Source organism: Pleurodeles waltl, chromosome 3_1, assembly GCF_031143425.1.
Source record: "Pleurodeles waltl isolate 20211129_DDA chromosome 3_1, aPleWal1.hap1.20221129, whole genome shotgun sequence".
Lineage (NCBI taxonomy): Eukaryota > Metazoa > Chordata > Amphibia > Caudata > Salamandridae > Pleurodeles > Pleurodeles waltl.
The window spans coordinates 467,417,921-467,431,915 of NC_090440.1; the positions used below are offsets into that span (position 1 = coordinate 467,417,921).

At 41.4% G+C, this 13,995-nt stretch overlaps 1 protein-coding gene across 7 annotated transcripts in view; it reads right to left on the reverse strand.

Moving 5' to 3' along the window:
- Positions 1 to 3,123: 3,123 nt before the first annotated feature.
- Positions 3,124 to 13,995, reverse strand: part of AKAP13 (A-kinase anchoring protein 13) — a 1,053,268-nt gene continuing 1,042,396 nt past the window's right edge. For all 7 annotated transcript variants that reach the window (XM_069222739.1, XM_069222736.1, XM_069222738.1 and 4 more), the window contains one exon: positions 3,124 to 3,307. In XM_069222739.1, coding sequence (XP_069078840.1) covers positions 3,258 to 3,307 — 50 coding nt within the window. In that variant the 3' untranslated portion in view covers positions 3,124 to 3,257. The remainder of the gene's footprint in view (positions 3,308 to 13,995) is intronic.

Consider the following 13,995-nt stretch of genomic DNA (forward strand, 5'->3'; position numbering starts at 1 on the left):
TAGCGAGAAACATGTTGACCAATTTCTAGAAGTAGCACAGGGGATCTTGTGTCTATTCTCACTGAAACTCTATATTAAGTGTTTTAGTGATTTTTCCTTACTATCTAAAAATTATTTTTGGGGAGTTTAAACATTGTTTTATCCTCTCCCCCTCTTTTGTTTTTAATCATGACAGAGGTGAGACATTCTAATAAATTACGCTTTACCTCTAGCCATTTTTAACAGTTTTTTTCATACCAATCCTAGACTAGCAATTTTTGCTGACCGTCTCTCTCTGACAAAAGACCTCTGGCAAAGAGCCCCTTCGTGGGGCCCGTCAGGCATTGCAGTGCCGGCCTGACAAGGAGCATAGCCCTATGATGAAGCATGTCACCGCAAGGTGAGTGAGGGCTCTTGCTCCAAATATTTAATATTTTCGGCTACCTGTCATCTTCAGAGACACTTTGTATGGAACTGTGTACATCCTTTTGATTAAAACATTGTAGGGAGAAGTACACACAGGACCAGGAATTTTTCCGAACCTCCTGCCTCTGTTAAGCCCCCCCTCTCTTTTTTGTTGATTGTTGAGTAATAGTGGTCCCTTTTAAGAATGCAGCAAACACGTATAACACTGCCTTATTTCTGGCACCTTCTACATGCAAATTGCACTACTGAGAGTTTCATAAGACTGCACTTCTCAATTCCCAATTTGTCCCATCCTATGTATTGATGTGCTGTAAAAAGAAAATAATAAAAAGCAACCACAAACTAACCAAAATGTGACGGCGCAGTGCTAAATTGCTAATGAATATTAACAACCATTCAATAACGGCATGAACTATATTATATCAAACAAACCCCGCTGTATATAGTATACCTTTTATAGCATGAAATATTGTCATGCATAAATGCAAGCAATTGCATTTTCTTGATAAATATGGTCTAAGAAAGCCGGGAGAAAGTAGAAAGTTTTTTTAAAGTTTTTTTTTTTAACACTGGAACAGATAGGCACTAAACATTTGGATTCATGAATGTTAACAATCGCAATGGATATTTCTAAATATTCTACATAAACATAAGTTTAGTAATTACAAATAAACAGGAGAGAAAGTGTGGTATTTTGAAAATATAGTTGTCAGCTACTTACAACATTTACAATTACTTGTGTAGCTAGCTGTAAATTCGCTGAAAGGGAGTTTAAAGAATAATCCTCAACTAACTGGAAAATACTACTGCAGTTGATAGAATTGAAGTACTGGCTCTACATGAATAAAGCATAGGTCTAGGTTTCTTAAAACTATACCCAATGAGAATTTACAAAAAATGGTTTGAGTATTATTAAACAGTGAGACACCTGCTGATCAATCCATAATTGTTATATGCTGGTCAGCAGCCTGTAACATTTACAGACCAATGTTAAGTTTGTGTTCTCCCTATGCATACCATTTTCTGTATAAATTGTTAAACCGGGTACTGCTTACAACAGGAGAATACTAATGTATTAGAATTAGTAAAATTCAGGTAAAGAAATTCAAATTTATTGCTTTGTAAGTGGTGATTGTTATCAGTCTTCAGTGTAATACTCATTTTCATTGAACCATACCAACAACAATAATTTGGTACTGACACTGAAGTAGCAGTTAATAAAGCTTACTTGGTATTGGGTCATATAAAGAAATGTAAACATACAAACATTCCAGGTTTCTTAAGTGTAGAAAGAGGAATACTTATTGCAAAACCAGCTTGCAAGTAACAAAGTGCAACACAAACAAAACATAACACATGTAAACTGATCACTATTTTAGACTGGGAATAGTTACATTACAGTATTGAAAGTAAATAATTTGCCTCTATTTAACAGTGTGTTACTGAGAAAACAGTCTTGCAACCCCACTTCAATCCAGTAGCTGAATTGCATGTGGATAATCCTCAAAACCATTTCCTTCTGCCCTTGATAGCTATGCCTGGAGATGACTGGTCATACCTATGTACTTATGTATTAGTCATTGCTAGATAGAAAAAGCTGCCAACATCTACACCCAGAAAAAAACAGTTTCTAATATATTCTGTTTTACGGATATGAAAATATGTATCTTCTGATTATTGTCTCAAATTTTCATTTGCACAAATGAATTTAACAGGTTGATCGTATCAACTGTTTCAAGTAGTGCAAGCTAACAAATAACATTTGTTCAATATGCTATCAACAGAAAGGTATTCTTTGTGTGTTTACATTTATATATATATATATACACATTTACATACAATTATTTATATAAAGAAATATATACATTTTCAAATCCAGAATGATTGTTGTCTTGCATCATTTTGTTTCAAGAAAAGCTGACACTATAATTGGCACGCTTTAAATCCTGACAACAGCTTAGTCTGAACATGTACAATGTCTAAATGTTTTATATACTGTAATGTTGAATGTTTCCAACATTTAATAAATAACAGTATATGATATAGGAATCAAATATCAGCTCTTTAAAAGAATTGGGTAATTATGATGCAGGATGTATTTGAAGACCTAGAACATTTTTAAAACTGTCACTGGAATACATTTAAAATACTCTACTTATTGCATTCATAAATATAGCTACAGTATGTTGTGTAAGTTACTTAGTACATTGCCAGCTGACTGATCTTTGTGGCGAAGCTCATTTGAAAACCAAGTGGGCAGTGGTTTTGTTTACAGTCTGAGTCCCAAAGCATGGTACACAGGGAACACTGAAAGAGTATGGTAAAGAGAAGGTGTTCACATACTTTACAGAGGTGCACTGCTATATCAGCCATCATACATGAGTCAGCTGGAATGTTTATGGACAATTAGAACATTCGAACGTTGGCAGCTCCATTGAAAACAATGGAGTGCTGCAGGCTTTAACTGGCCTGTAAAAGCCCGCAGCGCCAACATTCCAATGTTCGCTTTGTTCACAGCAACAGCTGTGAACAAAGCCTCACGGAGCACAAGGGGATTTTAATCCCCTCGGGCTCCGTGAGCAATTGTTTTTTTTAATAGAACATTCTGCCCATTCTGAGTGGCAGAATGTTCTAATAGCCTTAGAACCCGCCGTAGTGGGCTCTACCAGCTATTAAAGGCCCTTTCCCTTGTTAAATGCCCTCGCCTTCGGCTCGGGCATTTAACGCGGGAGCGGGCCTTTAATAGCCGGTAGAGCCCACTATGGCGGGTTCTAAGGCTATATTATGATCATTGAAAGTTGTAGCTGGAGAACATGACGGAGAACAGAGGAATTGTATAACTAATAGAGGAATTAGCAGAAGATCTCTTCACCCTCCTGGGCTGCTTCTGTGGAAGGACAATCTGGAAAAAAAAGAAAACTACAATTATGACTGATCACTCTGAATAAATATTGAATCCAGCCGACACATATACTCTACTTAATTGTTGTAGAATTGGCATTGACCATACCATTAAAGGGTCATGTTACAGAAAATGTGAGACACATTCTCACTTTAAATAAACCTCCTTGAGATGGTTGGATTACATTACGATCACCGAGCAATTAGAAGATGTTTTCACATTTTTGCTTGAGCTGCACAAACATTAAAAAAGTATCACCAATGTTACTTCCATCAAACATCTGATTTACATGCTGCTCCAGTTTGCGATTGCCCTCAGGCACTCTTTGGACATACTAAATGTATAAATGCTGATTAAGTGTGAATTATGGTGCGCAATGACATTATACTCCTTAAGTTTTTCAAGACAGAAAGGGGTCAGTTCCTGGGAAAATCTCCATGCACCAAAGAACTTCGAACTTAATGGCTTGTTAGAAGCTATTGAAAAACGTGCAGATGGAAACACATTGGTTCCTGATATGAAGTACTTCAACCACTAAATGTAGGGAACTACATCTTGACCAGTTAGGGCTGCCCTAATGGATATTTTGTCAAGTGCAGCCCTCTGCCTCATTCGAATGGAAAACAGCTTACGTTTATCTGCTAAGTTCTATGCTTTGCCTTAGCATGGTTCTGTTTCAAGCACTGAGCTCCCAATCATTTCACATGTTAAAATGGATAATGTAGAGTCACCTTAATCATCATCCAATCAGAACAAGATCTGCATGTCACATGATGTGCAAAAACCCTTAACTATGCCATTGACTGACCAAGGATGAAGAATCATTTGGAGCCAATGCAAGAAGAAAACATTAAAAAAAAAGGAGTGTCCCCCCCATCTACACACCCAATTTTCTTGATAACATATGAACTGCTTTTACGCTCCTATAAAGCAGCATCTCTTCGAGAAGCATTCAACTCCCAATACAGTAGTAACCACCAATTCCCTGCCTCGCAATAAACAATTGGAAATCTGCTCTTGTGCTCTACCTTGTTGCTCAATGCTCTGTTACAATCTAAGGTTCAATGAAGACCTAGAAACATTAGTTAGAGGAGAAAATATTCTAAATGAATGCATTTTATTATGAAACCAACACATGGGGACGTGCATTAGTATTGGAGGGACAGTAACCTATTGTTCCACATTCGATTGGAAATGTATGCCAAATCATGCAGGTGGACATTTGTGGAGTACTGATCTTGAAGCTTGTGCTAAACTTCCTCAACCTCTATGAGAAATTCACTTTCTCCAGTTTGCCAGTCTACATTTTCAAGTTCTTTTCTAATGTTCCGGCACCTTAAGAAATTTTAAAAAATGCGAATTCTTTTAAACATTGACATTCTTGTTCATATGGTCTCTATATGAATCAACTGTAAGATTCAACTCTATATATATTTCGATTTCTATGCTGGAATAGTTTTCGTTGCCAAGTTTTGTAGTACATACAGGGAGTGCAGAATTATTAGGCAAGTTGTATTTTTGAGGATTAATTTTATTATTGAACAACAACCATGTTCTCAATGAACCCAAAAAACTCATTAATATCAAAGCTGAATATTTTTGGAAGTAGTTTTTAGTTTGTTTTTAGTTTTAGCTATGTTAGGGGGATATCTGTGTGTGCAGGTGACTATTACTGTGCATAATTATTAGGCAACTTAACAAAAAACAAATATATACCCATTTCAATTATTTATTATTACCAGTGAAACCAATATAACATCTCAACATTCACAAATATACATGTCTGACATTCAAAAACAAAACAAAAACAAATCAGTGACCAATATAGCCACCTTTCTTTGCAAGGACACTCAAAAGCCTGCCATCCATGGATTCTGTCAGTGTTTTGATCTGTTCACCATCAACATTGCGTGCAGCAGCAACCACAGCCTCCCAGACACTCTTCAGAGAGGTGTACTGTTTTCCCTCCTTGTAAATCTCACATTTGATGATGGACCACAGGTTCTCAATGGGGATCAGATCAGGTGAACAAGGAGGCCATGTCATTAGATTTCCTTCTTTTATACCCTTTCTTGCCAGCCACGCTGTGGAGTACTTGGACGCGTGTGATGGAGCATTGTCCTGCATGAAAATCATGTTTTTCTTGAAGGATGCAGACTTCTTCCTGTACCACTGCTTGAAGAAGGTGTCTACCAGGAACTGGCAGTAGGACTGGGAGTTGAGCTTGACTCCATCCTCAACCCGAAAAGGCCCCACAAGCTCATCTTTGATGATACCAGCCCAAACCAGTACTCCACCTCCACCTTGCTGGCGTCTGAGTCGGACTGGAGCTCTCTGCCCTTTACCAATCCAGCCACGGGCCCATCCATCTGGCCCATCAAGACTCGCTCTCATTTCATCAGTCCACAAAACCTTAGAAAATCAGTCTTGAGATATTTCTTGGCCCAGTCTTGACGTTTCAGCTTGTGTGTCTTGTTCAGTGGTGGTCGTCTTTCAGCCTTTCTTACCTTGGCCATGTCTCTGAGTATTGCACACCTTGTGCTTTTGGGCACTCCAGTGATGTTGCAGCTCTGAAATATGGCCAAACTGGTGGCAAGTGGCATCGTGGCAGCTGCACGCTTGACTTTTCTCATTTCATGGGCAGTTATTTTGCGCCTTGGTTTTTCCACACGCTTCTTGCGACCCTGTTGACTATTTTGAATGAAACGCTTGATTGTTCGATGATCACGCTTCAGAAGCTTTGCAATTTTAAGAGTGCTGCATCCCTCTGCAAGATATCTCACTATTTTTGACTTTTCTGAGCCTGTCAAGTCCTTCTTTTGACCCATTTTGCCAAAGGAAAGGAAGTTGCCTAATAATTATGCACACCTGATATAGGGTGGTGATGTCATTAGACCACACCCCTTCTCATTACAGAGATGCACATCACCTAATATGCTTAATTGGTAGTAGGCTTTCGAGCCTATACAGCTTGGAGTAAGACAACATGCATAAAGAGGATGATGTGGTCAAAATACTAATTTGCCTAATAATTCTGCACTCCCTGTATTGTTTAGCTAACACACAAGCTGTAATTAATTTTCTCTTGTGTCCTTATGGTCTTTAATCTAAAACAACTGTGTAGTATGCAAATCCGTGGACTCATTCTAGAACATTTTCTGCTGAACTGGATCCTAATATTTTTGTGATAATGGGCCGTCCAAAGAACACATTTATGTTTCACATATTTCCAGCATATAGCATCTCTAGCTAATTGTGCTTTAATAACTTGAGCAGATGTACAATGCCACAATGTACAATTATATTTTAAACCGTGCCTTGACTCTTGGATCTCAGCGTTTTTTTGTTTTTTCCCCTCTGTACATATGCAAGATCATCCTCCACCCCCAGCCACACCCAGGAGCGTCCCTAATGTCTGGGTGTCCTGTTGGACATCAGGAAAAGAAGGCCATATCCAATGGGCTGTTGCCGCCATTTTTTGCAAATTATAAAAACTGTCCAGTACCCAAATCACATTATTCAATTGCATCGGTCAGGGTATCAAACCGATTATTAGGGTATTAGTCCCGCAATGTGTCACACCCCTCGGCATGCCATCTATTGACAGACACTATGAGTGTGAACGGACGCAGTGTCAAAATACACGTCTAGCGAACATGAAGCCATCTGCAATACCGGTCAGATTGCCCTCTCCCAGGCTCTGCGCACCGGCTGGACCATAAACGACATCCCAATATAAGAGGGCCCCTGGACAATACATGATCGAGCTGCAGGCCAGGGGAAAACACTGTACACAAAAAAAATTCATTCTCCAGACACAACAGGTAAATTTGACCCAATTTGACATTGGATTCGTATGCCATTATTACACAACATATCGGATGATATCACAACACCATAAGTTTATTGTTATTTATACCTACTTTTTAATATTAACAAAAACTGACATCTCCTAACGTTAAACATATAAATCCTAAATTGTACATTTTTTCAAATCATACTGTATCTTCATAATCAATAGCACATATAGTAAAGGAATAGTTGAGATTCTCACCCCCTTACATAAAAGTTAATTCACACTCACCAAACAATCCAACATCCATACATACTTCACACAAACCTCTACACATTAAAACAAAGACAGGTCCTGTAAAGTCACAGAAAACCCAGCTATTCGCTTTCTGACCTATGATGGCCGAGTAATCAAATACATCAATAATGGATTGTATGGTCACAAACAGCACTTGATGCCTACATATGTGTGGTAACATTCTCCATTATAATTACATAGTATAGTATTTCAGAAACAGCTCATGGACGCACTATTGAGTATTATGTTACAAGCTGTGACCTTCCCGGGCCTTTGACAAGTGCCGACACACATTTCGATGAAAGCTGCAAATACCTGCAGGATACCTTCTTCAGAGTGCAGAAGCTCTTACAAACAGTTGGAGGGGGACTGAATTGGCCAAAAGCATATAGCTCCAGAGAGCTGGAATAATAACTCAATTCTGACAAGACGAAAGCCCTCATCTTCGGTTCCACCACCTCTGCATGGGATGACTCCTGGTGGCCTGCCACTCTCGGAATCACTCAGACTCTCATCGACTATGCACACAACCTAGGATTCATCTTGGAGCCCTCACTATCCATGACCCAGCAAGTCAATGCCATCTCCTCCTTCTGCTTCAACACCTTCCGCATGCTCCGAAAGATCTACAAATGGATACCCACCGAAACCAGAAGAACAGTCACCCTCGTAAGCAGCAAGCTGGACTACGGCAAGGCCCTCTATGCAGGAACCACGGTCAAACTCCAGAAGAAGCTGCAACACATCCAGAACCCCTCATCCTGGACATGGCCCGCCACTGCCACATCACAGACCACCTGAAAAATCTGCACTGGCTCCCAGTCAACAAGAGAATCACCTTCAAACTCCACACCCATGCTCACAAAGCACTGCACAACATCGGACCAGAATACCTCAACAGACTACTCTCCTTCTATACCCCGATCCGGCACCTCCGCTCCGCCGACCTCACCCTCGCAACCGTTCCACGCTCCCGCAGAACTACAACCGGCGGTAGATCATTCTCGTACCTCGCCGCCAAAACGTGAAACACTCTTCCCATCCACCTGCGCCAGACCAAAGACCTCCTTACCTTCAGGAAACGTCTCAAGACCTGGCTGTTCGAGCAGTAGTAGCACCTTCCCCAACCTTCTCCCCCCCTCCCCTCCTTAGCACCTTGAGACCCTTACGGGTGAGTAGTGCGATTTATGAATTCCTGATTGATTGAATAAGGAAACACAGAATAAACAAAAAAGAAAAAAAAACTAAGCGGCTCCAGAGAAGATTATATAAAAAAAAAATGTTAAGAACTGCAGACCAATAAATGTACTTAGTAGCTATTAATGGAATTAAAGTTCATAGCCATGAGAATACCAAAAACCATAGTGAGACCAAAAAAACACTCAAAACAAATGGACTAGCGAGCACAGAAATAGCTCATAGATGTGCATAGTTAAAAATTAATCACCGGAAACCATATGAGATAAATGGGTGACTGTTACTATTCATACTTACCACCCAGTCTATGAATAGAAAAACATAGGTACAATAGGTCAATACTCTAGGAGTGACCAGTAATCTCCATTCCTTAGGTTATCACAGGATGAGATCATTGTAGACTAAGAAAATCTCGTGAGGGAGGAATTGCCACAAGGACTCAAAACCATGTGCAGGTCCCAAGAGACCTCAAACGGTTATCTCGTCGGAACGCACACTAGAGGAGTGAGAAGAAAAACAAATATAGAAAGGAAGATAAAAATAACAAACCAGTATCACAACAGTTACTCAACTTGAGAAAACCATCATATGAAAAACGCCTATAAATTTCCCAGTGGGAAACACTATACCATAATATACGCTACAAGTGCATAGAGTATCACTATTGCATAGCCATCACCCAGTACACCATGATTAAAAACATCTAACTTAAATTAGCGTGCTCCTGGGAGTGACCCTAATTGCAGGTACTAGAAACAATGCATGGTGTTACTCACCTAACCACAAATAGGAAAGAGTACTATAACTCATCACTGTCCTAATTTTCAAAGAGTTACTATATCATGTGAGAGACAAATCGAAGACGTCTCTCTCAACGAGATACAGCAAAGAAACCATGTCTTACTATCCGAGTCAGAATGCCTAATTAACAATAAAGTAAACATACAATAAAGGTATTGTGAAACAACAAAAGGTATTGGGTCTTAGAGACAAAATGCAATAAAAGAAACATACTGCCAGATGGCAGGCACACAAGGGGCACAAAAATAGACAATACTGTAGAGGCCCAGACATGACGTGTCAAAACAGAACAAACAAAGGCGGTGCTATCTGCACTACATAACACAAAAAAAACCTTGTGCCTAAAAGAATCTCAAACAACCGGCAACAAAAGCTGTTTAAACAGAGAGTGTACTATATGAGCTCATCTCGTGGTGGCCACTCCAAACAGCATAAAGACAAAGCCCTCCACTCACCTATGGAACGTCAGATAACCTGTGATAACAGAGCCTGATGAGGAAACAAAATGTATATATAATCTGCAAATGCAGAGGTCACTGAGGTGCAAAAAAGAGCGGACTGAAAACCTCCTGCCCAACTTTGCAATATATCTACTATAACAATTGAGAGTCAGTGTCATGTTGGAAAGGTATATACACAATCTCTGTGGGCATACAAAGCTATAAAACAAAGGCATTAATATAATCTTACCTCATGCTTGGGAGGGCAAAAAAACAAAGGTGAAACAGCCTCTCCTCATATTTAAAGTTGAAAATCTTGTAGTCACACATACACACACACACACACACACACACACACACACACTATAGCAGTCATCGCCAGCTGACGTCATCATTATGGTAAAGCCCTAAACAACTGTGGAACCAATCAAAAAGGGATACCCAGTTATAACTATACAAGTTCAGCCTCTTTGAACTGTAAAAATATTGCTGTTACTCAATACAAACCTAATGTACATAATTACTAAAATGAGAATAAAAGAGAGGACAACACTAATACATACAACTAAATTAAAAGAGAATGATAAACTGTAGCAAAGAACTACTCAAACAAGGCAGCCAAATCAGGACAAACTTCAACAGGCTGAAAAAATACATGCGACTTGCTATCGCAAACATCTAATCAGAGAACAGAAATCCTCAATGGGAAAAGTAATCTAAAATGTTACAGTCTCACGAGTATGCACTAATAGAGAACTTGAGTCTAAGGAATAGCATTCTCTAATGGGATAAGATAATTTAGACCTTTCTCAAGGGTCCCCAAGGTATAAATCCAATACACTTCTCTCCTTTTCCATTTAATTTAAGATAGGTGTCTTGTCTCTTGGTAGGTAATATTCTCTCTAAGATGGTCCAGGTGAGGAGTTTTTCTGTATATCCTGCTTGGCTCCAATGCTGAACAAAGGGAGCTGGAATTTTCTGACTCCTAATGGCTGATTTGTGTTCACTGAAACATATGCAGAATTCCCTGCTGGTTTCTCCCACATATCCAGGTCCACATTGGCATAGGAGCAGATGTATAACATTTGCTAGTGCGAAGAGTAGGGGGTACAACGAGCAGCCCTAGCAAGTCCCTCAATGTAAGGAGAAACGCTGTGACACCGTCTTGCCTAGTCGCACCATTGTGGCACTATACAACTGCACCCATTTTATGTACCTCTCCCCAATGCCCACTTTTCACAGGACCTGCCAGAGAAATTCCCACAACTGGAAATAAAAAGCTTGTTCTATGTCGAGCAGCACCAACGCGTACTGACCATCCTCCAATATAGGGGCGTGCATAACAAGTGATGGCCTCCACTGGTTACATAAAGTGATCTGTCGCTGGATAAAGCCACACTGGTCCGCAGGTGTTCCAGCAACCTGGATGTCAAGATCCTGCTAAGGATTTTTACATCTACACTAAGCATCAAAAGGGGGCGATATGAGGTCACCTCCTTATCATCCTTGTCCAGCTTCGGCAACATGACAATAAGCACCTCCCTTGTGTATTTGGGTAACAGTCCTCTCTCGTAAGCCTCATGATAGGCTTCTAAAAGGCTTATAAAATTCCCACCATACATTGGTGTAGCTCAGCCAGCAGGCCATCTCCTCTGGAGCCTTGGTCGTTTTCAAAGTCTGAATTGCCACCACAAACTCCTCCATAATTATGGGTGCATCCAAGCTATCCATGCCTTCTCTTGAAAGGGAGGCAATCTGTAGACCAGAGAGAAGTACGCCTCCTGCCACTGGCAGGGACTCAGCAGATGGCACATAGATCCTCAGCAGGTGTGCTGCAAATACCTCTGTGATACCCAGCTGAGCGTATACCTCATTTCCCCACACATCCCGGAGCACTACCACAGGGGGGCTCTGAATCTCACTGTGGAGAAGCGTGGCAAGCATCCTGCTGGCCTAATCCCCTTCTACATGGAGACACCGCCTGTAACTGTAGCGGACAAACTTATCCAGGCAATCCTATGTGTCCAACAAATCTCGCCTACAATCCTTCCACTCAGCCAGTCGCTGCACAACCATTCATTCCTCGAGGGCTCTAGGATTCTTCTCCTGGACATCAAGCATCCTAGATAACTGCTGTTTCACTCCATACTGCACCTTCATACATTTCCCTCCACAGGACCAAGTTCATAGCATCCCATTCTCACATGCGTACACTCCCAATTCTCCTAAAAATAGTGAATCAGCACCTCAGCCACAGTGTATGCAAAGACCAAGTCTGCTAATGCAATCACTCTTGGTCTCCACAGTGGAATCCTGGGGGCTTTCCTGCCCACCCAATAGGAAACTAGAAAAGAGGAAAAATCTAATACTGCATCAAATAGGAAACATAAACCACATTCTGGACCATAGCACCAGACAATAGTCCAAATGACTATCTGACCTCTTTGCAGGTATCCAACAGGAATATATGTGGTCCAGAGGGCAGCTAACTCTCCACACATCCCACATTCCCAGATCTCTCATAACTTCCTGCAGAGCATTATTCATGGCCGGTTTGGTATCTGACCTCACGGGTAAACTGGTTCAAGTTACCATCCAGCACACATTTCAATCACCAGCTAGCATCACTTCCAAACCAGTGTGCTTTGCAGCTCAGCTGCATTCAACATCTTCCCAAACAATCCAGCATCATCCACATTTTGGGCGTAAATGTTGACCAGGAACATGTCTCTAGCGTCGAGAGTACCTCACACAGTCACATATTGCGCACCCTTCAGTATCTATGTTCGCACTTTTAGCCACAAAAGGAATCCCAGGTGCCACCCAGATCAACACCCCTCTAGCATTGCTAAAGTAGGTGGTTGTTGTGACACATAATTTTGGTTGCACCATCATGTGTTACAGAAGTGACATAATAATGTAACCAACAAATATATTGTGTGCCTTAACATTACTAATGTGAAGTGCAGCATTTAAATTGTATTACTGAAGGTGCATTGACAGTAGACATTTAGTTCAGATGTATACGTGTGTTCTAATGTTTGACTTTAACATGCTGATTTGTAGTACTCATGCACATTTATATTCATGTATTCTGATTATGGCACTATGGTATAACTGTATAAAATCATGTTTCATTTATAATTCTTTTTTTCATTTAAAATTGCAAGATGCACTTATAATCCTGTATTTCTAATGAACATCAAATGCCTTATTAAGTAATATAATCAAATGTGCGAGTCTACAGTTAATGAAAAAGCATATTGTGTGTACTAGAAATAGTGGAGTATGGCAGAATACTTTGACAAGGAGCGCCAATGAACCAAGAACAAAAGACTCCTGTACCAGACACCAAGAAACATTTAAGGTCGCTCAGACCCCACCGAGATCATCTGCGGCGTACCTCAAGGCTCATCGCTCAGCCCGACACTCTTCAATGTCTACATGAACCCCCTCGCCAACAATGTACGCAAGCACAACATCATCATCACCTCCTACGCCGACGACACCCAACTTATACTCTCCCTCACCAAGGACCCCGCCAGCGCCAAGACCAACCTACAAGAGGGGATGAAGGACGTCGCAGATTGGATGAGGCTCAGCCGCCTAAAGCTGAACTCTGACAAAACGGAAGTCCTCATCCTCGGCAACACCCCGTCCGCCTGGGACGACTCCTGGTGGCCCACGGCCCTCGGCACCGCACCGACCCCCACAGACCACGCCCGCAACCTCGGCTTCATCTTGGACCCCCTTCTCACCATGACCAAGCACGTGAACGCCGTGTCCTCCGCCTGCTTCCTCACCCTCCGCATGCTCCGCAAGATCTTCCGCTGGATCCACGCCGACACAAGAAAAACCGTGACCCACGCCCTCGTCACGAGCCGCCTGGACTACGGCAACACCCTCTACGCTGGGTCCACCGCCAAACTCCAAAATCGCCTGCAACGCATTCAAAACGCCTCGGCCAGCCTCATCCTCGACGTACCCCGCAACAGCCACATCTCCGCACACCTGAGACACCTGCATTGGCTCCCAGTCAGCAAAAGGATCACCTTTCGACTTCTCACCCACGCACACAAAGCCCTCCACAACAAGGGACCGGAATACCTCTACCGACGCCTCCGCTTCTACGTCCCCATCCGCCTCCTCCGTTCCTCTGG